This window comes from Trypanosoma grayi (assembly GCF_000691245.1).
Source record: "Trypanosoma grayi strain ANR4 Tgr_188_V1, whole genome shotgun sequence".
Taxonomy (NCBI): domain Eukaryota; phylum Euglenozoa; class Kinetoplastea; order Trypanosomatida; family Trypanosomatidae; genus Trypanosoma; species Trypanosoma grayi.
In genome coordinates, this window is record NW_008825807.1 from 1 (window position 1) to 14,389 (window position 14,389).

A 14,389-nucleotide genomic window follows, 5' to 3' on the forward strand; every position below is an offset into this window, starting at 1 on the left:
ACGAACTCCTCGTGCAAAAATGCCGCAACTGCAAATTTCTCCATGATTTTCGGCACCATCTCATCAAATGGAAGCAACAATGACATCAGAACAGCAGAGGCATCAACAGCATCTCCAACACGAACCCGTATTTTTCCCCCTATAGCAGGCGCCAGCGGATCGTTGCAGTAACACTCAGGTTCCCCCGGCGCGGAATACCGAGTGATTTTCACAAGCTTGTGGCAGGGATCTTGGCCTTCCCATGAACCCTCTTTGTTCACTCCGAAGTATAACTCGGCATTGGATGGTGTGATACAAGTCAACGCCTTTCCAACCGCCTTCACACGACCTCTGTACTCAATTTCACTACAAAAAATGTAGCGGGGAAGTGGTCCTATATGCTCTATACGCTCTTCCACAACCTTCCATTCTTTCTGTTGTTGCTTCTCTGCTTTATCGCGGTTAATCCACACACACCTCGCATTCAGTTCACTCGTCTCAGGGCAATCTATTATGATACGCAGTGCTCTTCTTTGCTTCTCCCATCCCATGAAGTTGTCCTCGTTCGGGGAAGTCACAACAATCATGCCCCATCCCTTTGGAGGTAAAGCGTGGTGAGGTTCACTTCCTTGCTTTGCCACATCGTAGATTATGTATCCCCTCACAGTAAGAGAGAGGTCTACCACAGCACCCACTCCCCCTTCGAGGTTTTTGTAGTACTCCACGCGTCCTTGTTCTTCACCTCTGGCTTTGTGAAAGATAAACACGTAATCTTTAATGACGTATGCAACCACTGCAAGCAGTTCCTCGTCATAGTGCAGCAGTTGGTAGAGGAGATACGAGCCAGTCCCCATTGATTTCCCTATACCAGGTGTCCCAACCAAAAGACGCTTTCCCGGGCCCGCATCATTCCCGCCACGACACGCAAACCATTCGTCCACATCACGCTTAACGATGCGCCAAACACGTTCCGTCTCGCGGCCGATGTGGCAGTCGCACATAGTTTTTGCCATTAACCACGTGTACGGCCAGCCTTTTTCAGAATTGAGCACCATTAGCTCAGCACGTGGTTCCTGCGGATCCGCCATCCCCTCTGCACTGGTGCCCTCTTCGTTCTCATATACGGTGCCAGGAGGAAAATATTCCACCTCTTCGTCTGTCCATTCCCTCGACGGCTTGCCTTTCCTCACCCTCATTCCGATCCCTTCACTGTCACCAGGGACCTCCACCACATGATTCCATGTAGCATTAAATACAGACTCGTAGACCCCCATCATCACTTCACCTTTCAGCAACGGTGATTCATTCTTCGCAACGCTGAGGGATACATTTAACATTCCTCCCACCAAAGGGATAACTTGTTCCTTTTTACCATACACGTCCCACTGCTGGAGAGAATACACACCAGTCTCATTGAGTTTGTCCAAAGCCCTCCTCATCATAATTTCTTCTTCCCTCTGTCTCATTTCCTTCATTATTGAACCAAAATCAGATAATAAAAAACATAAACTATAGAGAGAGGGATGCCTTATCTTCCTTGAGCCGTTGCTCTTTCTGTACTCAAGATCATGCTGCTTCAAGGCTCAAACTATTCGGGTGAAGAATGGAGTGCCATTGAAGTCAATGAGGATGTCAGTATAGAGGCTTTCGTCGTGGATCTTTCTATGTTTATCACCGACAATATATTGGTTACCGACATAATTGAGATGCCGACACTCAAAGCAATAAACACCGTAGACTCTGGCAATTCCACCTCACTGCCCGGATGTCAGTTTACGATTACTTCAGCGGTGCCTTTGATTACTGAGGGACCAGCCAAAAGGGGCTGAGAGCGCTGCGTTTTCTGTCCCATGTCAACCATCTGGGAAGGCGCCCATTTCTTTTTTGTTTCTCGCGAAGAAGGCACCCTGTGTGTGTCCCACAGTTTGACAGATATGAAAAGACATATCCAAGTGGAAATGTCTCCCCTCTTAGTTATGTTACCTTAGAGGGCCAGGCAGATCCACCACAGAAGTCATACTGTAGAGCGCCCCCACCAAACAAACAAATTGATAATAGATACCCACTAATTTCATGATGGCATCCCTCGTCTTCCCCTATAGCGACACAAGGAGTTGTCGCTCTTTCAGGCGCATGAATGACCAAAAACAACAATGCTGCACTAAAAAAAAAAGACAGCAATTAGCACAGAGGTTATACGAACACAGACTACACAAACTAAAGCAGAATATTTGTCCGGTGTTGTTGCCAATATAACTTATATTTATCTAAAGCCGGGGAGGAACAGAAATCAGCAGAAACGGACAACCTCATACGATATCTTCATGTTTTCGATAAACTATCAATAGCACTCAATTGGGTATTCCCAATTCAGAATCACTCCTTTATCAAATCAATATTCCACTCACGAAAGGACATCGTCAGGGTGTCACGCCTCTGGAGACCCCGCCACCGTGGCGGGAATAATGGAGCGGGGTGATGCGGTGAATTTACTGGCTTTTTACATCATGGAGCATATTCGAAAGCTTCTCATTAGACACAATAGTAATGGGATAAACCCCTTTCCCAATAAATTAGATAGACAACTTTTCGAATGACGTCTTTTCCAGAAGCTCCTTAAAAAAAAAAAAAAAGAATGCCCAATTGATACTTTTACAGTCCACGTGGCCTATCCAAATAGCCCTCCTTGGCAGATCCTCAGAGGCGGCACAACACCTTAAAGTGCGCTCCCCGATGCCGACTAGCCGAAGTCATGCTCCCCTTCGCCATGAAGAACATCACGGCCGCCAAGAAAAAACCCAAGTCACCGTGGTGTTGGTTCATTGTATCATCAGGGCCACGCTAACGTCGGATCAGAGCAGCAATGAAGATAAATATAATGCATTGGTGAATACACGGCCGGAAGAAACACTTCAAGCAGCGCTCATAATAATGGCTCAATGGCACATTGGATCTTAAGGACGCTTCCTAACTTACACCACACTATACAGTTCATGGCAATCCAGCAAAAAAAAAACGCGAGTACCAGCAAGGGTTGGAGAGAAGGACTACGCCCCAGGGTGATAATTCAAAATGAAACAGATTCCAACAACAACAAAGGAGGCCGCGATACAATTAAAGTCATTAAGTGACACACTATGCGATAGTCTTCGTACACCGAGCTATCATGAACACTTTTTTTCCCTTGCCCAATGCGTTGTCGGTGAAAAATAAAAACCCATTACGATGAGGGAGGCTCCCCTTCCATTTACTCTCTCTCTCTCTCTCTTTCCCTCCCCCCCCTCCCTTTATATATGTATATGTATATATAAAGGGAGGGAGAAAGTAAATGACTCCTAGTTGTAAAAGTCGAGGGAGGCGCAACTGCACATGAGGTGACGATCTCCGTAAACCCCGTCAATGCGACCCACAGTCGGCCAGTACTTTTCAACGTACGAGTAAGGATAAGGGAATGCCGCCAAACGCCGATCATATGGTTTGTCCCATTTATCATCGGTGACACATCTTGCCGTGTGTGGTGCATTCTTCAAAACATTGTTATCCACTGGTTGTTCACCTTTTTCAATGGCGGCAATCTCACCTCGAATGGAAATTAGTGCATCTGCCAAGCGATCCAACTCCCGCTTGGGTTCTGATTCGGTGGGTTCAATCATTAAAGTCCCGGGTACAGGAAACGCCAGTGTTGGCGAGTGAATTCCGTAGTCCATCAACCGTTTGGCCACGTCCTCCGCCTCAATATGAGCTGTCTTCTTGAACCGTCGAAGATCAACGATAAACTCATGAGCGCAGTAGTTTTCTCCACCCAGGAAAAGAATCGTATAATGGTTCTCTAGGCGCTTCTTCAAGTAGTTTGCATTCAAAACGGCGTACTCTGTACAAGTTTTGAGCCCGTGTGATCCAAGCATTAACATCAACATGTACGATATCGGAAGAATTGATGCTGATCCGTACGCTGATTGTGAGACTTGGCCGAATGGCTGTGAACCGCCAACTTTTTGGTTGAAAACAGAATTTGGCAAAAAGGGGGCCAGATGTTGACGGACAGCTATAGGGCCCATTCCGGGGCCGCCACCACCATGGGGAATTGAAAACGTCTTGTGGAGATTAATGTGGCACACGTCGCCACCGATATATCCAGGGCCTGTATAGCCAACCATGGCGTTAAGATTTGCCCCATCAATGTAGCATTGTCCACCGTAGTAGTGCGCCATTGATGTAATGGATAAAATATCCTTGTCAAACAAGCCATACGTACTTGGATATGTTATCATGATACACGACAACTCCTTTGCGTGTTTTTGGCAAGATTTCTCCAGGTCATTGATATCAACCCTGCCGTTAGACAAGCATTTCACCAAGACAATATTCATTCCTGCCAATGTTGCCGAAGCTGGATTCGTACCATGCGCACTCTCTGGAATCAAACAGACGTTGCGGTGTCCTTCCTTCATTGATAGATGGTACGCACGAATAACACGAAGCCCAGCGTATTCACCTTGGGCGCCACTATTAGGCTGAAGCGATACCGCATCCAGACCGGTAATTTCCCTTAACTTTTGCTCAAGATCTAGACACAACGCACTGTACCCTCGCACTTGGTCCACTGGGGCAAGGGGATGCACATTGGTGAATTCTGGCCAAGAGAGTGGTAACATAGCAGCGGCAGGGTTAAGCTTCATGGTGCAAGATCCCAACGGGACGCAACCATGCGTAAGGCCGTAATCCTTTCGTTGTAGACGATGAATATAGCGCATCAGTTCACTTTCACTCTTGTACTTTTGAAACGTTGAGTGTTTCAGGAAATCAGACTTCCGCACCAGATCCAACGGTAGTACCGATTTCTGATCGGCTATTTTGGAAAGGGCTGCGACGACGGGAAGCTTCAACCCTGCAGCCTCCAAAAGTGACACAATGTGTCCATCCGTTGTTGCCTCATCCACAGAAATGGAGACAGTCCCATTACTGTAATCAACAAAAACATTAATACCCTTCTCAACACATCGTGTCTTGTAATCCTCCGCTGTAATGCCTTTTAGGTTCACAGTAACAGTGTCGAAAAATGCACTGTTTACCACAGAGTGTCCTACTGATTCCATACCAACAGCGAGCACTTTCGCCTTGCCGTGTATCTCATTGGCAATCTCATTTAGACCATCTGGACCATGGTAGGCGGCATAAAACCCACTCACGTTGGCCAATAACGCTTGTGCAGTACAGATATTTGATGTGGCGCGCTCACGCTTAATATGTTGTTCACGTGTCTGCAGCGCCATGCGTATGGATGGCTCTCCGGCAGAATCCTTACTGACGCCGATCACACGTCCCGGCATCAACCTCTTAAACTGCTCCTTGACAGCAAAGAACGCGGCGTGAGGACCTCCATATCCTAGTGGAACACCAAAACGCTGGGAGGATCCCACAACCACATCTGCATTCATTTCACCAGGTGGCTTGACAAGAACACAAGCCATCAAGTCGGTCCCACAGCAACTAATGACACCGTGCTTCTTTGCATTCTCGAACAGTGGTGAGAAGTCATGAAGCATGCCCATCGCATCTGGTGTTTGTACAAGGATACCAAACAAGGAACTGTCAGTCCAGTCAATCAGATTCGTGTCGCCCACGACGACGTTTATCTTGAGCGGTTCGGCTCTTGTCTTAACCATCTCAATGCAGGATGGAAAAACAGTTTTTGATACGAAGAACGTATTCCGCTTTCGTTGACCATGCTGAAAAGCAAGATGCATCGCCTCGGATGATGCTGTCGCTTGGTCAAGAAGAGATGCATTTGCCACATCCATCTTTGTCAAATCCATAACCATGGTTTGGAAATTCAAAAGGGACTCCAGACGTCCTTGTGCAATCTCAGCTTGGTATGGTGTGTAGGGTGTGTACCATCCAGGATTTTCAATGACGTTGCGAAGTATGACAGGAGGAGTAATGGACTCGTAGTACCCCTGACCAATCATGCTTTTTAGTACCTTGTTTCGCGCACCAAGAGAGCGCACGAGTGCGAGAGCATCCATCTCACTCATAGCCGCCACCTCCGTCAAGGGTGGGCGTACAATATCCCCTGGAATAGCAGCCGTCATCAAATCAGAGAGACTCTCTTTTCCAACCGTTCGAAGCATCGACATTGTCTCAGCCGTTGTTGGACCAATATGGCGGTTAATATAGCTGTCCGTGGCAGTCCATCGAACAAATGTCACGCATGGCAAAGAGCCACGAAACAAACGACGGTACATCCAGACGCTGCTGCGCAACACCTTGAAAATGAGATCAAATATATATAAGTGAAAAACAAAAAAAATATAAATGCAACAGTTCACGAGAGTGTCGGGAAGAACTGCAACTCCCACCACAGCACACGCCGCTTTCTGGGCACACAAGAGAAATCAATCTCGGATTTCACACCATTATCCGCTCAAAGAGCACCAGTTTTCAAGTCGGATACTCGTTGAAGAAATCATGACGAAGGGCCTCTTCTGCAGAAATGCGTCTGGAGGGGTCTAGGGTGAGCAATCGCTGCAGCAAATCCAAAGCGGCTTTGGATGCTTCAGGAAAAAAATCGCATAGTGAGCACGGCTTCTTAGGCTCAAATTGCACCTTTCCCCAATCAGGAAGTATTACTGCAGTCGGCCAGGAAGTTAGAGTTGGTGTGCCCAGAATATCAAATATTAGAGACAACTGCCTAATATCTCCATCTCCCGCAAAAAAAGCACCACTATAGCCTCTCAGTAACTCTGCAAATACACATCCAGCCGACCACATGTCAATCTCCGGACCATAGTGTCGCTCACCAAGCAACAACTCTGGTGCCCGGTACCACCTAGACACCACCTCATGCGTCATGGATGTCTCCACATCCCACACACGGCTCAAGCCAAAATCACCAAGACGCAACACTCCCTCATCTGTCAAAAAACAATTTGAAGGCTTCACATCGCGGTGAAGAATCCCTTCCCTGTGCATGTACGATAAGGCTGAGAGAAGCATCTTGAGAATGGACTTCACCCTATGATTGGGAAGCGGGTTGCTTGGGCTTCTCGCGGCGAGTGCTGTTGCCAGATCTGTCTTGCACCGCTCCATTACCACCGCAATAGAGCATCCACAGGGAAACACGTCATATGTGCGTATAACAAAAGGATGACTCAGCCGCATGGAAATAAGTAGCTCCCTAGCTACAGGATGTGGAATTCCCTCATCCAGTCGTGGCAGAGAAAGAAGTTTAATTGCAACAGGCATCCCAGAGCCTTTTACAACAGCTGCACGAACAACACCAAACCGGCCTTCACCTATAGCAGGCCCAACATCAAACCGCTCCATGCAAAGCACTCCTTCACCTACATATTACCACACCTCAGCGAATTAATAACAAGTGGTAAAAGAAGACAAAAAAAAAAAAGAAAGAAAAGAAATTGGGGTTAATAACAGCACCACATCCGCAATTAAGCATGGAAATAATCATGTTACCCATTTTCTTCGTCTCCGTACGACAAGTAACCGGTGCTCCACACATCATGATCCTCCAATTTATTGCTTGGGAAACTTTCTCGTCTCGAGTGCCTCTCCCTCTGTAGTTTTCAGCGACCCAGAACCGCCAGAGCAAAGCTTCGCTCTGGCAAACATACTCATTTTGGTGGATTTTGAAGCAATATTCGTTGCTTTCTTGGCGCAACACGGTGATTCTGATGTAATACGTGCTGGTGTTGTTGTTGTGTGCGGCTCGGGATCGGAGTGTTTCGGAGAATTAATCGGGTCGCTTTTCCCCACCTCGTGAACAGCAGGAGTCGTTTTGGTGCACAAGTCCTCAGTGGCAAGAAAATCGTCCACATCAAGAAGAAACGCCTCTACGCTCACACCTGTCGAACTCCCTGCAGGAGCATCCAAAGATGAGCATTCCTCAGGCCTTTCTATTTTCTCTGAGTGGCTAAGGGATTTCTTCTTCCGCAAAAGTTCGTCGCGCAACGCGTTCACCACTGAAGCGTCAATGCGCCTTGGTATTACACGTGACGAAGAAAATCCTACTGCTCTTCGCCGCGCCGCCAAGGCCAAGCTACTGTCTCCTGGCGTCGCAAGGTTGGTTTTGTACGTCCTTACCTCTGTATCATTTGCACGCAAACCAGTCCTCACCTCTTTGCGCTGCCAGAGTGTGTCGTACCTCTGTCGCTTGGTGCCCAGCAGCGCAAATGGGGGAGGTTCATCGGCATAGCTGTCGTCATCATCGTCACCTTCATCGTCACCCTGCTGACTGTCAGCCGAGTGGTCATGCGAAAGCTTTGTCTGACGCGTCATCGCCTCCCTCGGTGCAGCGGGAATAATAAAGGCGCCATCGTCGCGGCCCTCGGCAGCAGCAGGAGCAGCACCCGTGGCAACGGCAGATTCTTTGCGCGCCTTCTTGAACTCCTTGAGAAACTCGGACACGTTCATCATATATGCCCTCTGTTTGGCAGAAAGTAAAAACCAAATGAAAATGCCAAAACAAAATCAGAAATTTAGAAGAAAAAACAGAAGACCATTTGTACCTCCATCTTTTTTTTTGGAGNGGGGGGGGGAGGGAAACGCACTGGGTGAAGTTCCAAGTGTTTGGCTGCACGGTTGTTGTGACGTGCGACGAGGTGGCCCTTGCCGAACGCCTTGCCGGCAGGGTGGAGCAAGCAGCAGAACTAATAATGATAACGACAACAATAGTAATAATAAACAACACACGCGTGCAACAGAAGACATGGGCAGTCGTCCTCCTGCCCCATGGAGAATCGCAATAAGACCTGCCCCCCATCAAGTGGGAACCACAAGAAGAAAAAGGAGAAAGTGGCACACAAAACAAACAAAAAGAGCCGTAATGAACCCTTTTCTGCGCGCCTGCACACGACATTAATCGCGTAAAGCGGGGAATCGGGACATGGGAAACACACACTTCAACAATTAGACGGAGACAAGAGCAAGAAAAGGGCATAAGCACCTAGAACGAAGCCTCACTTACCATTTCATGTCATCCCCATCCTCCGCGCTGTGTTCGCTGCGGAAGAAGTCACGAATGGAGTTATCACGGCGCACCCTTTGCAGCTCTCTGGCAGGGAGAGTGGAGAGTACCAGATGCTTGTACTGGGATGTCACATCAATAGCATTAGCCGCATCATCCACCACCACTGATTCACTTGAGAACCTTAGATTACTCAATAGGACATCCCTCTCTGTGTCACCCAGGCTCTTGAATGGGCCATTTTCTAGTCGAAAATAATCGTCTACTAGGCGCCTCACGAGCATTGACATGGTTTCGTTGTCATCCACTGTAATATAAATCACCTGGTACCTTGAAGGTGAAACATACATGAGGACACTAATGACATCGGGGTCTTCTGAATATCTTAGGTTGTCCTGCAAGGCCGCGATGAAGGAAATGCTATTGGTACATTGTCCATCATCAACGGACGAGTAGACACCAGCAACAGCAGCAGAAACATCATCACTGTCGGTTTCACTATCGCAGTACTCACCCTCGTAGAGCACCTCATTCCCTACGTCATCGCCCGTCTGACTAGCCTGCAGAACCGAAGTGTCGTCGTCGTCGGAGGGTGCTGTATGCTTGGCAGACGATGTGAGGCATCCATGGCCAAAGCCAGGAGCATCGCCGGACTGTCTACTGTAGCCATCACCGCCTTCACCAGATGGAGCGGGTTCTGATATTGGCTTAAAAAATGAAGCACAACACGTAAGACAAATACGCTGCGGTTTCGTAGTCCGCAAGTTCGGTATGCGAAGGAACATGTTGGAGCACGAGGCGCAGAAAATGCCACCGCAGTACCTACAGTGGTGGCGTCGACGACTAAAAGTAAACTTGGCACTACACCTTTCGCATGCCAATACCGCACCGTCAGCCTTCCACTCCCCCAAGAAAGAACGCCTGGCTATCATGAGTCACACAAAGACTGTGAAGAGCAAAAAAAAAAATTATATATATATAATTTTTGAAAATATGAGGAATGCATAGCACCAGAGTGTGCCCAAGAAAGAAAATTTTACAGAATCAACAACTCGGTGAACAAGTGCCTACATTCACCGCTTCACTCTACATCGGTAACCTCCATCCATCCAAAGCGTCGTTTACAGTGCCGCATCCAGTGTCATATGCGTCTCTCCCTCGTCACTATTCTTCTGTGTGGGAAATACAGGCAGCCACGATATATCTGCCTGAAACCCTGGGGGTGCTTCATCACCGTCACTCTCGCTCAAGGAGTCTTCGGGCATCGGGCCTCCCAACTTGGAGGGGAGACCAATGTAGGATAACTCCTGCGACAAGCCCACATCAGCCACAGAACCCGCTCTCGCGTGTGGTTCGTCCCGTTTCTCAGCCGTATTCGCAACCACTTGCGGGGGTCGAGCAGTATTAGTGAACAACTCGTATCCGTGCACAGGATTCTGCCCAAAAACTGCATCGTATGCCTTTTTAGGCACATCAAAAGTCTCCAGCGTAACAAGCGGCTGTACAAACTCAGAAAGGGTTACCGCAGAAGGTTCCTTGTAGTCGCTCTTTTTATAAGCTGCATACTCCTCACTGGCTGCCTTGGCCAAATTAAGTGCGAACTCAGGGAGTCGCTCCATTTGGTACTGTCTCGATAGGAAGACAAATGGATTGCGTAGAGGTTTCACATCGAAAGAACCGGTCATCAGAAACAAGTTCGGCAAAGAAGCGAATCGATTACCGCAAGCAGATGTGGTTGCCAAGTGCTCCTCCACCACACTCGTTGCCACTGTCACCGTTTGGTGTTCTACGCGGAGGGGGCATGTTTCAGGAGCAAGCATAGTCTGTCTCGAGCGAAGTCGGTGCAGCCGCCGTTTAGCTCGATTATCACACAGTAACATTCGCAGTAGTGCAAGGAGCGGTGAGAGAATAACCGCGCGGCCCTCCAGGCTTGTTGTCTCTACCTTGGTTTCTGTCATGTTGCTCATCTCACTACTGTGAGGCTCGTATGAAACGCAATCCCGCCATTCCTCTTTGCGCCTTGCAGTGTCCTCGATGCGCCGCTTCAGATTCATCATGGAAATCAGCTTCTCTCGCCGCTCGCTAATGGATTGGAGCTCCTCCGAGGTTGGGGTCGGGATCCCTTTCCGCAGCACAATCTTCACTCCCTGCTTCTTCTCCATTGTCTCATGCTGGCGGATTCTATCGTGGAGACGAGCCTTCTTCGCATCCTCTGTATCGATGTTGTCAGACACATTCTCATCACGCACCGCGTCGCCGTTCATGCTTCTGCACAACAACAACAGAAACAGAAACGAAGCAAAGCAAATCAAGCAGTATAAAGGAGCAGAGCAAAGGCAGAATGACCATGAATAAAGAAGGGAAAAAAAAACACATCCTTAACGGAGACAGAGGAAAGTACTGCGGGAGCCAGGTGCCCAAATTGAAAGAGCAGGATGCCCCTCAACGACTGAAAACAGAGGCACACAACATCGGAACAGAATCATCAAAGACCAGAACATGTGCGTAGGGCCGACTCGTCTGAATGGCACTTTGAAGTCCCTCCAGCAATTCCCTCACCGCAATACCGCCACCCGACAGTAGAAAGACACCACACACGAATGGACGCTGCGTTTGCGAGTTGCACAACAGCATGGCCTCTTCCACATGGGCAATGATCCATTGAGCCACTTCCTCCGCAGGAATCTGCAACTGCGGTGGGCTCGATGGCGGCGAGGTGGAGACGAGCGACGCCACCACGCCCTCCGGGGAAGGGGCAAGCAACACCCGCATCCCTCTGCCGATTGTAATAGCCTCCACTACAGGAATGCCACAAAGAATTGGAACAATGCGTGTAGCTCCATAACCAATGTCCACAACACAGCCATCCGTTAATCCGTGCGCTCCCAAGAGCCATGAGTGGGCGTCCCTAAGCATCGGCTGTCTGTCGAGTGAGACAGAGGAGAGCCAACGCATCACATATTGAGTAAACAAAGGGGAGTCGTCGGCGCTCGACAATACCTCAACGCACCCATGAGATCCCCACAGACATGCAGCGCAACTTACTCTGTGTAAGAAAGAGTCCAACTCCGCGCGGGTAGATGTGTGGTCAAAGCGCTCCTTCATCCTCTGGACCGCGGGCGGGGTTTCGAATACACATTTGCGTGTGGCGTTACCGCCCAAGTACACCTTCGTCAGACGGCTTCCAATGTCCAACGCCACATCTGCCATCAACGACAACGCCGTACACCGTACTGCAAAAAATTTTTGAGAGAAGTAAAAAAAGGGAAAGAAAATGCGCAGAACCAAGAGACCATGCTTCATATAAGTATATATATATATACATGTATAATTGTGTGTGTGTGTGTGTGGTGATTTTAATTCCTCGGTTCGTTAACCCAGCTATTTACCAATGAAATATAGCTCCGCACATGGAGTGTTATTCGCGCTCACATTTGGCAAGAAGAAGCCTTCTTCGCCTTTGCTGGCTTATCAGCCGGAGCGGCAGCGGCAGCTGTGGCTCCTGTCTCATCATTCTTCACGGGCATGGCGTTAAACATAGGAAGCGTGGTGGCAAGGGCCACCTTATTAGTGCGAAGCTTCACTGGCGGCGGGATGTGGTTCTTTAGGATTTGGCGCTCCTTCCGCCGGCGTCCATGAATGCTATCCACCAAAACGCGCTCCATCTCTGACGGCTTCTGCCGCTTGGACTTCTTTCGCTTCACGCGCTGCTTGCCTCTTCTACCGGGCATTCTCACAAAACACCTGTAGTGACCTTTTCTACAGTAATACCTTCAGCAGACGATACGAGGAAAAGAAAACGCAAAACAAATTAAGCAACAGGAGAGCCACACCTGAAGTAAACGTGGACGCCATACTACCTCCTCATTCCACCAATGAAGCAATGTGCATCAGGATGTACGGCACAGTACATGTCAAATTCATAAATATATTAATAAATATATTAATACATTAATAAATAAATAATTCGGCGAGAGGAAACACACAGAATTTAAAAAAGCCGACGGGCACGTTTTTGTTTTGTTTCCTACTCCATACCCTATAATATCGCGCACTACAAACGCATACACACACATATATATATATAGATGTATATGTATAGAGAGCGCCTGACAATCCGAGTAAGACAGAAAGAGATACAGATAGGTCGGTAGATGTATACATATTTATATCAATACACCTAAAAAAGTATGCTTATATGATAAGACAACAAGAAAAAAAAGGCAGACAAACACTGGAGGTGTGTAAGAGTCTAGATCCGCGTTCACTGGCTCATGAGGGAGCCACGCAAGCGATTCCTGGGGTAGTCTCATCAGAGCGTCGCCAATCAATGCGTATGGGGTGGTATTGATCAAACAGAACGTATCGTTCAGGATCTAGAGCAACAAGCCGAAGAATACGAACATAATTCACAGAATTCAGTGTTCGAAAACTCCGTGATTCTCCCAACATTTTGAATGCCTCATTGTTCAACCTCGGTGTGTGTCTAGAGCCGTCGTGTGGGCCGGTAAGTGAGAGCAGCAACTGCTGAAACTCTAGCAAAGCCTCTTCTTGAACGATATCTCTCACCTTGTCCGCCCTCATGTACGACCCCACAAATTTCTTGGATACCAAGCGCAGCTCACCAGGGTGAATTCTATTGCTGAAACCCATAAGCCGGTGTTGTTCCTCTGTGTACCGTGTCACTTCCCATGAGTCGTACTGTGATGAAAAGAAGTTGACGAAGTCAGACCAATTCTGGAACCGAGCCTTTCCCATGTCATAAAAGGGCAGTTCTCGCACGAGGTTTTGAACATGTGAAGAAGCCAGGGATCCACAAAGTTCATCATTGTCAAGAATGGCATTAACGTGATCAACAAGAAGCAGTTCAGCCGGCTTCGCAGCTACAGTGTCAACAGGCACATTGTTATCGAGAGCAAAATGCATCTCTATGGTGTGTGGAACTTCCTCCACGAAAACGGCTGAAGTTATTGATTTACCAGGTGGCAGCAGTGGCCCAAGATAATGTGATTCTCCAGACGGCAGCAGCACCCTTCCCACTATCCGTCCCCTCACGCGGCCTGTAAGGCTATCGCTCTCAAGTTCCACGGTGAACATTAGTTCATACAGTCCATTGTATCGTCGCGCACCTCGGCGGACAACGGATGTATTGATAGGAACAACCACAGGCGAACTAGTGGGAATATCATCCTGAACATACAATACATGGCCATCGCAACGCTCGTTGTTCACAAACAATATCAGGCTGTGCTGGGTCGCGGTAGAGAGAGTGGACGACATCGTGGCGAACGTCAACCAGCCGTAATCGATATATAGATATTATATATAGATATATATGTGCGTGTGTATATAATATTTATATATTGGCGATGTATACCTTTCGGCACCCCACCACAGACGGGCATAGCGCACAAAACAAAAAAAAAA

At 48.1% G+C, this 14,389-nt stretch overlaps 9 protein-coding genes across 9 annotated transcripts; all 9 read right to left on the reverse strand.

Moving 5' to 3' along the window:
* Positions 1-1,418, reverse strand: DQ04_01881000 (retrotransposon hot spot (RHS) protein; the record flags this gene model as incomplete). The annotated part of the gene is made up of 1 exon (XM_009311263.1): positions 1-1,418. A coding segment is annotated over one exon (1,418 nt), but the record flags the coding sequence as incomplete, so codon positions are not given.
* Positions 1,419-3,314: 1,896 nt separating this feature from the next.
* On the reverse strand, positions 3,315-6,224 carry DQ04_01881010 (glycine dehydrogenase; the record flags this gene model as incomplete). Its single annotated transcript, XM_009311264.1, has 1 exon — positions 3,315-6,224. The coding sequence occupies one exon, from the start codon at positions 6,222-6,224 to the stop codon at positions 3,315-3,317; it is 2,910 nt and encodes a 969-aa protein (XP_009309539.1).
* A 196-nt stretch (positions 6,225-6,420) lies between these two features.
* Positions 6,421-7,305, reverse strand: DQ04_01881020 (putative protein kinase; the record flags this gene model as incomplete). The annotated part of the gene is made up of 1 exon (XM_009311265.1): positions 6,421-7,305. The coding sequence occupies one exon, from the start codon at positions 7,303-7,305 to the stop codon at positions 6,421-6,423; it is 885 nt and encodes a 294-aa protein (XP_009309540.1).
* A 207-nt stretch (positions 7,306-7,512) lies between these two features.
* Positions 7,513-8,412, reverse strand: DQ04_01881030 (hypothetical protein; the record flags this gene model as incomplete). Its single annotated transcript, XM_009311266.1, has 1 exon — positions 7,513-8,412. The coding sequence occupies one exon, from the start codon at positions 8,410-8,412 to the stop codon at positions 7,513-7,515; it is 900 nt and encodes a 299-aa protein (XP_009309541.1).
* Positions 8,413-8,958: 546 nt separating this feature from the next.
* DQ04_01881040 (putative zinc finger protein) lies at positions 8,959-9,894 on the reverse strand (the record flags this gene model as incomplete). Its single annotated transcript, XM_009311267.1, has 1 exon — positions 8,959-9,894. The coding sequence occupies one exon, from the start codon at positions 9,892-9,894 to the stop codon at positions 8,959-8,961; it is 936 nt and encodes a 311-aa protein (XP_009309542.1).
* Positions 9,895-10,083: 189 nt separating this feature from the next.
* On the reverse strand, positions 10,084-11,226 carry DQ04_01881050 (hypothetical protein; the record flags this gene model as incomplete). Its single annotated transcript, XM_009311268.1, has 1 exon — positions 10,084-11,226. The coding sequence occupies one exon, from the start codon at positions 11,224-11,226 to the stop codon at positions 10,084-10,086; it is 1,143 nt and encodes a 380-aa protein (XP_009309543.1).
* Positions 11,227-11,404: 178 nt separating this feature from the next.
* DQ04_01881060 (hypothetical protein) lies at positions 11,405-12,172 on the reverse strand (the record flags this gene model as incomplete). Its single annotated transcript, XM_009311269.1, has 1 exon — positions 11,405-12,172. One exon carries the CDS (start codon positions 12,170-12,172, stop codon positions 11,405-11,407), a length of 768 nt encoding a protein of 255 aa, XP_009309544.1.
* A 218-nt stretch (positions 12,173-12,390) lies between these two features.
* On the reverse strand, positions 12,391-12,693 carry DQ04_01881070 (hypothetical protein; the record flags this gene model as incomplete). Its single annotated transcript, XM_009311270.1, has 1 exon — positions 12,391-12,693. One exon carries the CDS (start codon positions 12,691-12,693, stop codon positions 12,391-12,393), a length of 303 nt encoding a protein of 100 aa, XP_009309545.1.
* Positions 12,694-13,234: 541 nt separating this feature from the next.
* DQ04_01881080 (hypothetical protein) lies at positions 13,235-14,242 on the reverse strand (the record flags this gene model as incomplete). Its single annotated transcript, XM_009311271.1, has 1 exon — positions 13,235-14,242. The coding sequence occupies one exon, from the start codon at positions 14,240-14,242 to the stop codon at positions 13,235-13,237; it is 1,008 nt and encodes a 335-aa protein (XP_009309546.1).
* Positions 14,243-14,389: the final 147 nt, after the last annotated feature.